We start from the raw sequence: 17,127 nt of genomic DNA, 5'->3' as shown, positions 1-17,127 counted from the left end.
ATTGACTTTTAAGTAGTGAAAAGGGAATAATGGTGACTGTCCTCCTCACCAGATATGGAACAGTGTGTAAAGTGTCCAGATCACCAGTATGCCAATGCAGAGAGACAAGTGTCTCCTAAGAGCTGCAAGTTTCCTGGCTTATGGAGAACCCCTGAGGATGGTCTTGGCCTGTGTGGCTCTTTGTTTATCTACAATCACAGCAGTTGTTCTTGGAGTCCTTGTGAAACATCACAACACCCCCATTGTCAAGGCTAATAATCTGGCTCTCAGCTACATCCTGCACATCTCTCTTATCTTCTAGTTCCTCTATTCCTTGCTCTTTATTGGTCGTCCCAACACAGTCATGTGCATTCTACAGCAAACCACATTTGGAGTTGCATTTACTGTAGCTGTTTCTGTTTTCTTTGCCCAAACTGCAACGGTGGTTCTGATCTTCAAGGTCACTTCTCCAGGGAGAAGGATGATGTGGCTGCTGGTGTCAGGGGCTCCTAACTTCATCATTCCCATCTGCACTCTGATCCAGGTGACTTTCTGTGGACTCTGGCTGGGAACCTTTCCTCTCTTCATTGACACAGACACACACTCTGAACATGGCCACCTCATCATCCTGTGTAACAAGGGCTCACTCATTGCCTTTAAATGTGTCCTGGTATACCTGGGCTCCCTGGCCCTGGCCAGCTTCACTGTGGCTTTCCTCTTCCAGGAACCTGCTTGACACCTTCAATGAAGCCAAGTTCCTGACCTTCAGCATGCTGGAGTTCTGCAGTGTGTGGCTCACCTTCCTGCCTGTCTACCACAGTGCGAAGGGCAAGGTAATGGTGGCTATGGAGGTATTCTCCATCTTTGGTCCAGTACAGGGCTCCTGGGCTGCATTTTTGACCCCAAGTGCTCATCATCTTGTTAAGGACAGACAGAAATTGTCTTCATGTCTTCAGGGATAAAAGCCATTGAAGTCGAAATAAGCATTGTTAAGACATACTCATATATTTGATTACTACATACAATTTCAGAACTAAATCTATAGTAATTTTCCAATTTTATGTTTGTTTATATTATGGAAATGTTACTTAAATGAATAAGCAATGAACATTGCTTACATTTTTTCTTACATATTTTTCATTCCATAATCTTTGTTCCAATTTTTGGTGTCTTTTGAGCTAAGTCCTAAGCGAAGGGCTAAGTGTACACATAATGAAAAACAACACTGGTATATTCTCTTCTTCTGCTACATCCATTCCAGAAGGATGTTCAGGCACCCAGAAGGGGAGCAGCAGGATATTACCAAGATAGCCTCAAGAAATCACAGACGGGGAAGAGGAGGCCTTTCATCTCAGAGGATAAAATCCTGGGTAATGATTCTTGAGAGTAGTTTTACTGTAACTACAATGAGGGGGAAAGGGAAAAAGAACAGCAGAGAGAAAAGGAGATGGGGGAGGGGAATGAAAAAGTGAAGAGAGTGGAGTAGGAGAGTGCAACAGACAGAGATGTAATAGACAGAGGGAAATGGGATTCAATATATTGTTACTCTGAGTATGCACAGAAGGCAGATTTTTGACAATAAATGTTTAGGAATTTTGTATTTACTAGCCAGATGTTATTTCTTTCAGTTTCTTTTTTTTGCATTGTTTTATTATTATTGTAAAGGAGATGTACAGAAGAATTACAATTACAAACATCATAGAAATATTACATTTCTTTTTGGACAATGTCACCCCATGCATCTCTCTGCCCCAGTTTTTCCTTCCCATCCCCACCCGCAATTTTTATCCTTCCTTTTCAACACAGTGTCCAGAGAGTACCAACGCTTCATTTGTTTACCCTCCCATTTGGTCCCTCCATTTCTGTGCCCCCACTCATACACCTAAAGACAATAAATGAACGAACAAGACCAAAGGGAATGAAAACAAAACTAACAACCATGAAAAAAACACGTTGTTTCCCTTTACTTGAATTCGTTACAGTAAATAGCATTTTATATGATAGGATGCACATAGGTATTGTGCCTTTGTCTTCCTCTCCTATGAATATCTTCCAGTGGTCTCACTCTGTTGGAATGCCTAGAGACAAAGTGTATAGGGCTCATCCTTTAATGTTTTAGTGTCAATCTTGCAGCTTGAACTCAGCGCCTGTTTACTGTCCCTGAGCTTTTTTAAAAATTTGCTGATGGATAATACTCTACTACTTGAGCAACACATCCACTTCAGACTTCTTGGTGATTGACTGGAGATAAGAGTCGCACAAACTATTATGACCATTGTGGCTTTGAACCAAAATCCTCTGATCTCAGTCTCCTGAGAGAAGATAGGATTAGATGCATGAGTCACTGGGTGCCTGGCTATTTCTTCCTGTTTTTATCCACGTCCCAGAAGATTTTGTGCTTCTTCAAAGTGCTGCTAAATATGATAGATCAGCCATACCTTTTAATGTAGTTCCAGTAGAATATCACACTCTTTTTGCTAGGTGACACAGAGCTGTCCAAAGTCTGCATTTTCAATAGCACAGCTTTTATTTTGTTAAAATTTAAGTCTCAGTGAGATGCCTGTATTGTATGAGTTTGAGCAAAGCTTTTCAAACTTTGTATACATACAATATTTCTTTAATCAATAAATAGAATATTGTTGTTTTATTTTTATTTCCTAAGCAATTAATGACTCAGAGATAGGGGAGTTTTATATAGATTTTATTCAAATTTTGGGAGGAATTTTGTTTTTAATTATTTCAACTTAAATTTCATTTATGTTGGTGAATTGGAATAAATTAAGGAAATGCAGAGATTTTGTTGAAATAGTTTTGTGAATATTGCTCTAGTGGAGACTTTACACAGTATCCCAAATCTCATGTACACATATTACCATGTCCTTGTGTAAAATGAAAAATATTATTTGTTCAATGTAAAAGCACAAAATATAATTCCATTCTGTACTTGACAGTCTTGATGTCTCATGATTATTTTGCTACTAGGTCACCTCAAACTCCTCATTTTATGGGTCTCTTAAATCACAACATCTGATTTATACTTGCTTCTTATAAAGGACCTCTTTTGATTTATGATATATAGCCCCACATCACATGGTAACATCTACTCAGATGCTTTAAAGAAGTATTTTGAGGATAAATCACAAATAATTATGGTGAACAACATACAGGGGGAAAAGCCAGACTATCCCTTTCAGCCCTGGATTTGGAAATAGCTGATTCTCCCATTAGAATATAGGAGACAATGCGGAGCATCGCACCCAGGGAAGAACACAATCTGGAAGAGATCACAAAGGAAAATGACAATGAGTTCAAACATTTCAAAGTCGACCCAGTGAGGATGGAAAGCAGTGAGTCTTCTTTAGCTTAGAAAAGGAAGTAACTGTACCTGGATCCTCAGAACATGAGTACAAATTCAAAGGAAGATAATTAGCTGTTTTCCTCCTCATTCTCCCTGTCTCTAGAAAAAAAATCAAGGAAATTATTGCAAGAAAATCACTTCAAATAACTTTTAAAATCGCTAGGCCAAAAGCTGAATTGAGTTAGAAATGTAGAGAGGTCCAAGGCACACTGGCCTCGTAGAAAATTTTCAGAGGACAGGATTATTTCTATTTGGTTCTGTGTGTGTGTGTGCGTGTGTGTGTGTCTGTGTGTGTGTCTGTGTGTGTGTCCTTCTCTATCAGTCTACCTATACAGCTATAGTATATATAATATGTAGTTGCATATATGTATTTAGTATATACATATACTTGTATGTATACATGTGTATATGTGTGCATATATATGTGCACACACATATATAAATATATATATACATATATATGTGCACACAGGTTAGGTCCACCCAGGAATATTGGCCCTTGTTTGTTTTCTCTCCATCTATAACCAGCCATAGACCCCCCCATCCATCCCCTTTGTTCCCTCTGCATTCAAGACTGCACCTGGTCTTCCACCAGTACCTGTAGCCAAGGTAACAGGTCACCACCCACCTGCATGACAGTGGAGGTCCTCTCAGCTCTGAGATCACTTCCTTCTCCTCTGAGGTCACTCCCTCATTCACTTCAGTCATGCCTCCTTTCCTTCCCTTATGGAATCTCTCTTCATGAGTAGACAGGCAGCTGTGTGCTAGGCCCTTCTCTAGAGAAGAGCTCAGAAGTTTGTCCCTCCCAAATAAACTATTTTCTGCCAGAACTACATGGCTGTCTACTTTCACCAACCATATATAAATATACATACACCTATGCATGTGTGTGTGTGTGTATATATATATATATATATACATACATACATTCTCTCTTTCTCTCTCTCTATATATGTATACATGTGTGTGTTGTGTATTTGTTTTGTCACAACTAATCTCTCTCTCTATACATACATATGGAGAGAGAGCCCTAGCCTAGTTTGTTTCTGTATATGTGTGTGCATGTGTCTATGCTCAGTGCCTGGATCAATACCATTACATGCTTATTTGATGTAATGTGTAAGGACAATCAGCTCCTTCCCAGATAATCCTCTGTAGCTAGAGTCTCTCCTTTCAGAATCCCTGCTGTGTCTATATCTAGGTTAAGGCTGGTCCTTCCAAAAGGAATCTGGTACTCTCTTCATGAATAAGACTTCTTTATTTCATTCACATAGTAATTGAGTCTTTGTGGTCCTCTTATCTAGAATCTTGTATTGTTTATCATGTTGAAATATATTTTTTGACTTTTATCATACAATGTGTTTAATTGTAAATTTACAGGCATATTGTAGTTACAATAAATGAGGGAAGTCATGCAACCTGGGATTTACTTGGGTCTGGTTTACTTTGCTTAATATATATTTTTTCCATGTCCTCCCATTTCCTCCCAAATAGTACAATATCTTAATTTGTGATGGAAGTATAGAATTCCATTGTGTACATATGCTACATTTTCTTGGCCTATTCATCCACTGAAGTCCTGGAAGCAATGGCTGGCTGCATAGGCTCTTCTGGTTTATGAGTGAGCTATGTTCCCACTGGCTGCAAAGGAAACCACATGAGGACACATAAGGCCGAGCAATGTGCTCATTGAATGTCTCCACTCACAGTTTGTTTCTCTGTGATCATACTTGCACCCATCTTCTCCAAAATACTATGTCCAGGAAGGCTTAAGCTGCAAATGACCTTGGGGTTTTTTTTACCTTATTTTTCAAGCCCCAAAATATTAAAGAGCTAAAGCTTAAGATAAAACACTACAGCACAAAGAACAACAACAATGAAAAATTTTGTACAGCAACAAATAAAAGCAAGAATTGGCAAAGGGGATTATATCAAACTAAAACCTTTGGCACATGAAGTAAAGAGCCAACAGACATTATATGGCCTAGAGATTTTGCATATTAAACACATGGTAAGGGATTAATAACCAGAATATGGTGGAAGCACAGAAACCTAAACTTCTAAGGAATAAACTGGATAACTGACTAATGGGAAAATAAATTTAAAGATTTCTCAAACCAGAAGTATAGATGGCTCACAAAAGTGTACAAAAATATACTAAACATCTTTGGGATAAGGAAAATGCAAAGCCAAATGACACTGAATTTTATGTCACTCCAGTGACAATGTCTATCCTACTATCTAGTAACAAATGCTGCCAAGAATGAAGAGAAAGAGCACACTTACACACGAATCATGGGAATTTAATTTCATCCATTATGGAAATCTGTATGTATATTCCACAAGAAACTATAAAAATATTTATGGTATTAATCACAGCCATGTGAGGCTGAGGCCCATTGCATGCATACATGTACACATCTCAATAAGACCTCTGTACATATGCCACCAAGAATTTTCAAATTCAGTGATAAAATCCTGTATAATGCAATGAATATACAGGTATAATAGACCAGTATCAATCTCATTAGAAAGGCTTTTTTTACATTCTTCATTTTAAAATTTCTTGTACTGTTAAGCCCTTCATGTCTTTGTGATAGCCACAGCATGGTTATGGGCGATTGTAACATAATGTACATCCATCACTGCAGTTATGCACAGAGTATGTTCACTGCCCTGATGGACTTGTCTTCTCCACGGTGATAAAACTCCATTGAATTTGGGTCTAATTTATTTTGAGAAGAGGAAAACATAGAATTAAGAAGAATTTCATCAATTACTCTATGTTCTCAGAGAAGTGTATCAGGAAAGTAACCTTTTCTATGTTAGAAAGTTTAGTAAAAATGAGCTGTTTGAAGGTAAAAGTTCAGGATGGAAATGGACAACTCAATTTTGGTATTGGCCTTGACTTTTTGAAGAGAAATGGCAGCATTGTTGCTTCCTTGGGCAATAGTAACAGGGTGCATTTGTGGAGGACTGTGCACATAGAATTCTTGTTGAAACCTGCTTGAATCAACTAGTAATATCTGATGGCTGTAATGGACGTTGGGTGTGTGAACTGACCCTGTGGATACAATATACTAATATTGTTTCTGGCCATTTCCATGCACCATCTGATGCAATCCAGTTGCCTCATCCCAAATAGATTTCATGCAAAAAGTTTCTGGGCACACATGTAGATCCAAATATATCAAAAATAACTTCATCCCAAGCCACTTCTATCTGTGACCTTAGAGGAAATCATTGCTCCTGCGATGAAGGACGAGAATGGCAAGCATGTTTTCCAAAAAATATTTTTTTTCTTGGATGCAAGGCCTCAGACGCAGAGCCCCAGGAAAGTGCTTTACACATTGTTCCTGGGGATTCACAAGACACTACAATGAAAGATGGACAATAGTGTATATCACTGTCAATAAAAAGTACATGTACACCTATACAAACATAAGAATATACATACCAGACACTGTGGGCCTCACTTCCAGAGAGAATTTCAGGTTGGCAGATGATTCAGGGATGTGCCCTTTCATTTTCAAGTCCCTTCTCCACCTTCTCCTCCTTGACAGGTCCTTGCCTGGCACTAGCTGCTTTTCCAAGATGAATCAGCCAGCAGTCATGGATGGTGATATGATGATTGCTGGGATTTTCCCTCTCTACACCTTGGGAACAGATCACAGTAACAGCAGTGCTTCCAACTACAAAGAGAACATGCTGTAAGTAACACGTTGTATTTCCATTTCCTGTTTCGTTCTCAGGATGTGCAACAGGTGAGGGAACTCTAGATGCACACACGAATACTGTCTGTCTTCTCTAACCTGACCTCCCATCCCTAGTGCACCGGAAAGAGCTCAGTTTAATTATTTTATCCTGTAACTGTTTTTGAGTAATTTCCTGCATGTTAGTCAGATAGGACTCTGATTGCCTTTCACATCGCTTCTCCATTGCATGTCTGGTAAGCTCTTCAATTTATGTCAACATCCCTGAATCTTCACCATCCCAGCTGTCATGGTGGATGATGAAGTGATGTTATGACAAACAACCTGAGTCAGTGGCAAAAGTTCAAAACTAAAAGGCTTCAAACACATTTCCTACCCCACAGCCCACTAGTCTGAGAAGGTTTCTTTGGTTACTCTTATATTTTGAGGACAATGATAAAATTCTTCTTCCACTCTAGTGGTTCACGGCTGTAAATCTAACTACTCAGGAAGCTGATAGCTGAAGACTGAAGTGTGAAGCCAGCCCAGGCATGAAAATACATGAGTATTTTATCACCAATTAATCACTCAAAATTTGGAACAGTAGCTGTGTCTCATGTGACAGAGTGCTAACCTTCAGCAAAAAACCTTGAGGACAATGAATTCAGACTCTTGATTTCAAACCATAACACACAGGTGCACATGCTCACACATTCCATCTCTCTTTCTCTGTCGGGCTGTCTGTCACTCCTCTCTCTCTTCATGTAGGCATGTAGTTACTGTTTCAAACTAGGCACCATATCATTATTTTGTGCCAGATATATTGCCCCAAATCCAGGTGTTGGCACGCAGTATCAATGATCCCTATGGAACAATTTCATCTGCAAAAAACAAGATCTACTTTTGTTATGCATATACGTGTCCTTGGCTTTTGATCTGCACTAGAGAGGATCACTAATAAATGAATGTACAAGATAAGAGAGAAAAAAAAAAGGATGGAAAAGAAAAATGGCTATGAGGAACATCAAGAAATTCTAGAAGTCTATTTGAGTCCTCTTGTCTTAGAAATGCCATTGCCTGTATCATTTGTAGTATTTTTCAAATGCTGGTGTGATCATTGTAGCCTGAGGTTGCTGTCCACCATCAAGAGCCAAGATGAGCCGGATAGGAGTTAATCTTTTTCCTGCTGTAGGAGATATATGTCACATCTATGTTTGTTTATCATTCTTTCTATTGTGCTTGTCTTGGAAACCTGGGGCTTTGGAAATATCCCTGAGCTTTTGTTGTTGTAGAATTTTCTCTTTATTTTATTGATTATTGCTGCTGGATTTTTATTTATTTTTGCCAGTTCTGGGTCTTGAACTCAGAGCCTGGACACTGTCCCTGAGCTTCTTTTGCTCAAGACTAGCACTCTACCACTTGAGCCACAGAGCCACTTCTGGCTTTTTCTGTGTATGTGGTACTGAGGAATAAACCTAGGGCTTCATGCATGCTAGGTAAGCACGCTACTGCTAAGCCACATTCCCAGCCCATGCTGCTGTGTTTTGATTCTGTTTCTTTTTCTTCAACCTGATTATTTCATTCTTCCTACTAATTTGGGGTTTGGTTTGCTGGTTCTTTTAGATATAGTGTAGGTTTTCTAGTTCAGTATCTTTCCTATTGAGTTAAGAAAAGGTTGTTACAGTATCCTTTTAAGCCTTCCACACTATATCCATGGATTCTGATTATATTTTCATTTGTTCCTAGGTTCAGTTCATATCTTCAAATTTGGCATGAAAAACAATTTACTTTATCATTCACTAATTATTTAACTAAATTGAATTTTTTACTGTAATTATAATTTAACTATTGAATTATGGATGAGAAATTATTCATACCCATGCTATATACATAATTTCTGCCTCAATATCTATCCTTATTACATGTGATCTGCATGTGTGCTCAATCTACTTCCGACAGTTAAAAACTGTGGCTGTTTGTTTGTGTTTTTTTTCCTATCCCATTCCATGATTCCTACTGAGAACATTCTGTATGTTATCAAGAGATGTTTTACTTATAAGTTGGTTGACATGTTATGTTAGTGTGTGTGAAAATCACTTGGTCAGCATGGAAATTAACTTTGATGCTTCCATGTTGATTTTGTCTGAATGATTTCTCCATAAATACTTCAGCTAGTATTCCACTGAGGACTACCTCAAAGTCTTCTAATAAAGTTCCGTGCTTGGCCAGTGTGTAAATATATATTCTGAGTTATTATTTCCTCTTGTAGATTTGATACCTTCTATTATTGCATAACAAATTTTCCACTTTTCATTTCTTTCATTGAAGTCTACTTGTGTGACATACTGCAGAATCTCCTGTTTTCTTTTGGCTTTTATTGGCCTGAACTGCCTATACCACTCCTTTCTTGGGATCACTGAGGACCTCTGGTGTTGAAGTGAGTATCTTGGAATCAACCTATCATTTGATTTGAGTTTTTGTTCATTCATCCATTCTAGTTCTCACAGGTAACATTTTCTGCATTTCCAATCCCAGTCATTGTTGACAGATCACGTCTCATTACTGCCATTATTTAAGTTTTTCTCCAGATATATTGAAGCTTCTTCCACTCTTTCTCTACTTTTAGAGACCTCCGTGGTTATTAAGTGAGCCTAATATTAATGTATTTTTATTTCTGAATTATGAGTTTTCATTTCTCTATTACAGATGTTCTCATAATTAAGGACCTTAAAATAGACTCCAGAAAAATATGTTGGGATAATAATAATAACCTGGGATAATAATACGGATGATAGAAAAAGAGAAAACACTTACACAGTCCATGAGTAAATGTACAGATATGTATAATGAAATATTTTAAATGAAATATTAAAACCAAATACAAATTGCAACTGCAGAGTATTCCTCTCACCATTTTCAGTATTGGAGATCTAATTTTACATTGTTCTACAGTAATTATGACACAAAGTTATATTAATAATTTTCCTTCTGCTTAAGAATTGTGTCTCGGTTTGCTAACACATTTACATGCTTAGACCATTCTCAGCCCCTTTATGCACACATTCTAATGGGTAAATTTTATACATTCATGTATATTTTTCCAGTTCGTTAGTGGCCTTTGGCCAGAATATTTTAGTATTTGTTGTAGAACAGGTCTGGTGAAATATATTCTCTTGATTGTGCTTGTGTGGGAATAACTTGTTGTAGATGTATGTATATGTATATGTAAATATATGTGCTGTATATATATACATATATTGCCTTTAGATATCTTATTTGCATTACTGTCTATATTAGGAACTTTAAATTCTGTCATTACATATAAGAACAAGCATTTCTATGTTTTGGCTTTCATAAACATCTATGGAATCTCCCAAATGCTAATATTTGCTTTTTGAAACACTGTTGCCAACTTTGGCAAAACGTTTTCAACATATCTTCATTGATACTTTCAAGTTACTGCTTAGTTTGTGTATGTTCACTTAGATTTTCTTCAAGCTCACTTTTTTCTTCTCCTTAGAAGACATAACTAACATGATAGGCTTCCATTGTGAAATTTCACGCATACAAATACTTTTCTTGAACCACTTTGTCCTTCATTTGGATTTCCATCTTGCCTCCATGCTTTTTTGAATAATGAAGTGTTGATTTCATATGAATTTCTTCAGAATGTGTGTGCACACACATGCACATGCGTGCCACACACACACACACACACACACACACACACACACACACCCTCACAGACATGGCAGGAAGAAACAAAGGTACTTTCATCTTCTATCGTCCCCTATGTTCCCTTCTTTCCAGTTTCTTAATCTAAATATGTTCAAAAGATAGTAGTAATCACTACATTTTATGATGTTGGTCTTGAAACTTGAATTTCAATGTAAAGCTTACATACAATTCTCTCCTCATCACCCATATTTTAGGTGCCTCTCTCCATGAAGGTACTCAATGCTCGATGCATCCCTTTTTTTGTTATATAAATAAAAATAAAATTCCAATTTTTGCCAGTCCTGGGACTTGAACTCAGGGCCTGCACACTGTCCCTGTGCTTCTTTTGTTCACGAATGGCACTCTACCACATGTCCCACTTCTGGCTTTCCTGTGTATGTGGTATTGAGGAATCAAACCCAGGGCTTCATGCATTTTAGGCATGCCCTCTTCCCCTAAGCCACATTCGCATGAATAAGACATTATGTTGGAGATGAACTGCACAACTTGGGGAGGAAGGCTAAGGGGGAGGGAAAGTGGGAGAGAAATGAGAGAAGGGGTAACAAATTTGACAGGAAATTTACTCATGACCTTACATATTTAACTGTAACTCCTTTGTCCATTACCTTTAAAATAAAATTAAATTTAAAAATAAAATAAAATAAAAATAAGATTCCCTTATCTGATATTTGAGCTCTTGTTCTGGTTGATATTGCAGAGAGAGCTGTTCAATATATTGGGTATGTGAGCAGAGATTCCTATAGAATCTTGCTTTAATTACAGTATGCTTCTGAAATATGCTCTTCAATTGAAGATTTTTTGGTTAGCATGACCTGCCACATAACCACATGACATAAACTCTGACTTAAAACACAGAAGTTTTTCACACAGGTGGAGCTCGTTACTCCAAGATAAAGACAACAGAATGTTTGGTTTCTCTGGTAATTATATAGGACTCTAGACATTACACACTGAGGCCAAAGGCGTATTTGCATAAGAATGTTTAACAATGGAATAACAGCTATGTGTAGATGATCATATAAAATAATACTCTATGCAATGAACTCCAAGAAAAGGAGACGCGACATTTTTAGTTGTCATTGTTGCTGTTTTCATTTCCTTTTCCTTTATTCTTGTTTGATTGTATGGGGGTGGGATTGAGTTTACAAAAAAAGTCAAAGAAGGTTGACAAAGTACAACAATGCTACTCACTAGACACTATGTGGAAAATGAACTGTTATATCTTGTGGGTGGGGACAGTAGTGAAAAATAATGAGAGAATGACAGAAGAGAAGATATGGTTAAATAGAATTGTACTCATTATTCACTACCTGAAGCAGGTGACTGTAATCCCTCTCTGTATCAATACCACTATAAAATTAAAAAATCATAAAATAAAAGAAAAATGATTTAGCTACTGTGCATATATATATACATATATATATATGTATATATATATAGTGTCTCATGAAAGCCTATTCCAGTTGTAATGGACAAGAGGATTTTGCAGTGGTGCCTGAGGTAGCAAGGAATAAACAAACTCTGGTTATTGGTACAAGTAAGTTTCTGAATCTCATTCATAGCAAATTACCTTCATATCCTTATATAATCTTATATGCAAGCTTAATACAGTACAAACATCTTCCATACCAATTGAGGGGAATTCTTTCTAAAATATTCCTTGGCATAGAAGCAAAGTTTCAGTCCAGCAAAATAATAAGTTTTGAAATACTTTGAAATTTCTGAGCTCATTACACAGGTTTACCTTCAAGATCTACCAGTGTGTTTTGGCCTTGATTGTTGCTATTGAAAAGATCAATAAAACTCCTGATTTCTTATGTAACTTGACTCTGAGATTTAATACCTCTAATGCAGAATTTAGCTTCTCAACAACATTTGAAAATCCCTTCATTACAATTTTTTATTTATTTAATTATTTATTAAATTTTGTTGACAAGTTGTTGTGCAAAAGGGGAAGAGTTACATAATGGGGCAGTGTGAACATTTCTTGTGATATCTTACACCCTCGTTTTTCTTACCTTCCCTAGATCAGAGGGATATATACAATACCCATACAATATCTAGTGTACCAAAAACATACACAGTAGCCATGTGGCATATGCCAAAGGAAATTCACCTAGAACTTCAAACATAATGTCAACAATAGTTTGCTTATCCTTGTCTAATATCATCATATATACATAGCTGTTGAGCTACTGTGATTCACCGAGAGGTCTATTTTAGACCTTTTTCTGTTTAGTAGTTGTTTAGTTTTAGATACATAATGTAAGGTCGCTGTCCCAAACCTGTGGAAATACCATTTGACAAGAAGATATTGTTTCACAGAATTGGTCTCTAATGTCCCCCCACCCCCACCTTAGCAGTCATATTTCAAGGAGACCATGCCCCTTTGTTCTCTGTGTTCTAGGCTTGTCTCACTCAACATTATTTGTTCAAGTTCTAAGCATTTCCCTGAGAATACCAATATTTTATCATTTCTAATCGCTATGTAGTATTCCATTGTGTATAGGTACCACATTTTTTAGATCCATTCATCTGTGGTGGGGCATCTGGGTTGTTTCCATATTTTGGCTATTGTGACTTGTGCAGCAATAAACATGGATGTGCAGATGTCTTTTTGATATCCTGAGATCTGTTGTTCAGGACCTAGGAGTGGTACGGATGGGTCATAGGATAGATCTATGTTGAACTTTTTGAGGAACCTCCATACTGTTCTCCAAAGTGGTTGTACTAATTTGCACTCCCACCAACAATGGAGAAGGGTTCCTCTTTCCCTGCATCCCCTCCAGCATTTGTTGTTGCCTGAGTTCAGAGTATAGGCCATTCTAACTGGAGTGTGGTGGTAGCTCAGGGCTGTTTTTATTTGCATTTCCTTCATTGCCAGGGATGTTGAACATTTGCTCATATGCTTCTTTGCCATTTTTATCTCTTCTCCTGTGAAGTCTCTCTTTAGCTCCTTTGCCCATTTAATAATTAGTTTACTGGGCTTGGAGGGGGTTAGTTTTTTGAGTTCTCTTTAGATGACAGATATTAGGCCTTTTTCTGTTGCTGTGTTGGTGAAGATGTTTTCCCATATGGTTGGTTGCCTTTCTAGTTTGGTGGCTATGTCTTTAGCTGTGCAGAAACTTTTTTTGTAGTAGTCCCATTTGTCGAGGCTCTCCCCTATCTGTTATGCCCCTGGGACTATATTCAGGAAGATCTGTCCTGTGCCTATAAGTTCTGGCATCTTTCCTACTCTGTCTTTCAGTAGTTTCAGAGATTCCAGTCTGATGTTGAGGTCCTTGATCCATTTTGAGTTGATCTTGGTGCATGGTGATAGGCTAGGTCTACTTTGAGTTTTCTACATGTGGCTGCATAGTTTTCCTAGCACCAGGAGTTGAAGAGGCTATGTTTTTCCCATTGAATGTCCTTAACTCCTTTGTCCAATATCAGCTCATTGTAAGAATGCGGCTTTATTTCTGGGTATTCTATTCTATTCAATTGGTCTTCAGGTCTGTTTTTATACCAATACCAGGGTGTTTTTGTTATGATGGCTCTATAATAGAGCTTGAAATATGGTATTGTGATACCTCCTGCACTGCTTCTTTTGCCTAGAAATGTTTTGGCTATTCTAGGTCTTTTGCTGTTCCATATGCATTTATGGGTTGATTTCTCTATTCTAGTGAAGAACATAGCTGGGATATTGATGGTCATTGAATTGAATTTGTATAACATTTTGGGCAGTATGGCCATTTTCACTATATTGATTCTGCCTACCCATGATCATGGAGCTCTTTCCATCTCTTTGTGCCCTCTTTGATTTCCCTTTTTAGATTTTTTTAGTTCTCATTAAATAGGTCATTCATGTCTTTTGTTAGGTTAATCCCTAGGTAAATTATTCTTTTTATCTATTGTAAATGCTATTATGTCCATAATTTCCTTTTCTGCTTGTGCATTGCTGGTGTACACAAAATCTGCTGATCTTTGTGTGCTGATTTTGTATTCTACTACTTTGCCAGGATGGTTTATTAGGTGTAGGAAATTGGGGACTGATTTTTTTGGTCCTTCAGATATAAGATCATGTCATATGTGAATAGGGATAGTTTGATTTCTTCTTTGCCCATGTGGATCCCTTTGGTGTCCTCCTCTTGCCTTATTGCTATAGCTAGGGATTCCAGAAGTATAGTGAATAGAAGTGGGGAGAGTGGGCATCATTGTCTTGTTCCTGAGTTCAGGGGAAATGGTTTTAGTTTCTCCCTATTTGATATGATATTAGCAGTTGGTCTGATATATATGGCTTTTATTGTTTTAAAGAATGTTCCCTCTATTCCTGTTCTCTCCAGGGCTTTTAATATGTATGGATGTTGTATTTTGACAAGGGTTTTTTGGGCATCGGATGAGATGATGATGTGGCTCTTGGTCTTAGCTCTATTGTGGTGAATTACATTTATTGATTTTCGGATGTTGAACCATCCTTGGGTCTGTGGGATGAAGCCTACTTGATCGTGAAGTATGATTTTCTTGATCAGTTTCTAGATCCTGTTAGCTAATACTTTGCTGTTTTGAGTTTTTATTAGCTCTGTCTCTCTCATTTTTTAGGGAAATGGAATCACACATTTGAAGGGGAGAGACAAGACGGAATGTCAGGGAATTTGAATACTCCTTCATGGCATGCTGCAAAGGAGGAGGCAGAAGAGTTGAGGAGCTAAGACTGTGTAGCTCCTACACATTCACAAGTGCCCAGTGCAGGGTTGGAGCTTATTAGGATGCTTGTAATTTTGCTTCGCCCTTGTGGTTAAAAAGTTATCAGAGCTTTTTGAAAGTTCCTCTAATAAATTATACAGTGGCCTTTTAATATCTGGCAGTAAGGGTTTTTTAGAATGTCTGCTCAGGAGCAGAGAGCCCTGATTTGGAATGCCAAATCTCTAGCCTAAAAATAAATCTGGGTTCTAAGAAATTAAGTGTGTGTGTGTGTGTGTGTGTGTGTGTGTGTGTGTGTGTGAAATAGAGAACTCTGAATGTCAAAAATATATGGTGAATAGATCCTGGAATTGGAAATGCTGATATTTCCTTTTCTTTTTCAATGTTTTAAATAAAGGATGAATCTAAACAGACTTATCCGCCCATATGGTTGGCTTTTTTTTTTTTTTGGCATTTTTCTTTTAGGTTTGTTTTATTTAAGTTTAATGTTAATTCCATGCTGTGTTTCAGTAAGAACAATACAGATTCTGTATCTGTGGCTCCAGTCAGATATCCAGTAGTACAAATTAGCTTCAAGTTACACATACTGAACAAAAGAGCTTGAGCGAGCAAAGGAGAGGGAGAGAAGAAGGGAGGGGAGGAGGAAGGAAGAAGGGATGGCAGGGTAGAGGGAAGGAGAAGAAACAAAGAACTGAACATGCATGCAGGCTTCTCCATATCACCTTCAATGCTAACCTGCTTCAGAGGGAGAGAAAAGGTAGGCAAGAATGAGCAGCCACGGATTGGTGAACTGTTACCAGCACTCACTTTTCAGCCAACACTTCAGCAGAGTTGGAAACACTTTTTACAGCAAAACCATTGCAACAAACTCCCCACCCCAAACAATCTTTAACCACTTCAAGTTAACACCCAATTAAATTTAAACATTGGTATAAAATTTGATTTAAACAATTAGAAAAAGGAAAAATGATTCACATATGCCTCTTTAGTGTGATCAATCTCTTTTTTAAGATGCATCACCTAGGAGTCTAATGGCTTTCAAATGTAATTTCCATTTCCAATGATCTTGCCACTTCTGGCATGGAGACAATACAGTAATGCTGAAAAAGCCTCTATACAGTCCTGTTAGTGTCTTAAAGAATCTAAAAGCTGGGACCAGTAAAATCCACAGAAGTTCACTCTTGCCTTTAAGAACTTTTGAAAACTGTTTAAAAAAAAAACTGGGCAGGAACCTAAATTCTGAGACCAAATGTGAAAGTCAGATTTTGTGGTTCTCAGTGACAATGGGGACTTTCCAAGGGAAGGGGTGGGGAGGACTGGGGTAGTCAGAGATTGTTTCTCTTGTTGGCTTTTCTGTCTCACTGATTTTCATCTACCACATCCTGCAGCGCTTCCTTATTCTGCTCTTCACCGTCCCTGCATGTCTGAAGTCCATAGTGTCAGATTATCACATAACAACTGCACGATAAGTGTAGAGTCCTTATAGCTTTCTTCACTCAGAGTATCCAGATCTGCAATTGCATCATCAAAAGCTGCTTTTGCCAACCTGCAGGCCCTGTCAGGAGAATTAAGAATTTCATAGTAGAATACGGAAAAGTTGAGAGCAAGACCTAAACGAATTGGATGCGTTGGTGGAAGTTCTGTCATTGCAATATCACTAGCAGCTTTATAAGCCACTAT

General features: G+C 37.7%; 1 protein-coding gene and 1 pseudogene across 1 annotated transcript in view; one reads left to right on the top strand and one right to left on the bottom strand.

Annotated features, from left to right (window-relative positions):
- Window positions 1-951, top strand: part of LOC125367012 — a 49,056-nt pseudogene extending 48,105 nt beyond the window's left edge.
- Window positions 952-16,179: 15,228 nt separating this feature from the next.
- LOC125367231 (14-3-3 protein epsilon-like) overlaps window positions 16,180-17,127 on the bottom strand; it is a 24,852-nt gene continuing 23,904 nt past the window's right edge. The window contains exon 2 of the mRNA XM_048367833.1: window positions 16,180-16,863. Coding sequence (XP_048223790.1) covers window positions 16,806-16,863 — 58 coding nt within the window. The 3' untranslated portion in view covers window positions 16,180-16,805. The remainder of the gene's footprint in view (window positions 16,864-17,127) is intronic.

The sequence above is a fragment of the Perognathus longimembris genome, chromosome 18 (genome assembly GCF_023159225.1).
Source record: "Perognathus longimembris pacificus isolate PPM17 chromosome 18, ASM2315922v1, whole genome shotgun sequence".
NCBI classification, from domain to species: domain Eukaryota; kingdom Metazoa; phylum Chordata; class Mammalia; order Rodentia; family Heteromyidae; genus Perognathus; species Perognathus longimembris.
The sequence above is the reverse complement of the archived record's forward strand: the minus strand, read 5'-3'. Positions and strand labels throughout refer to the sequence as shown.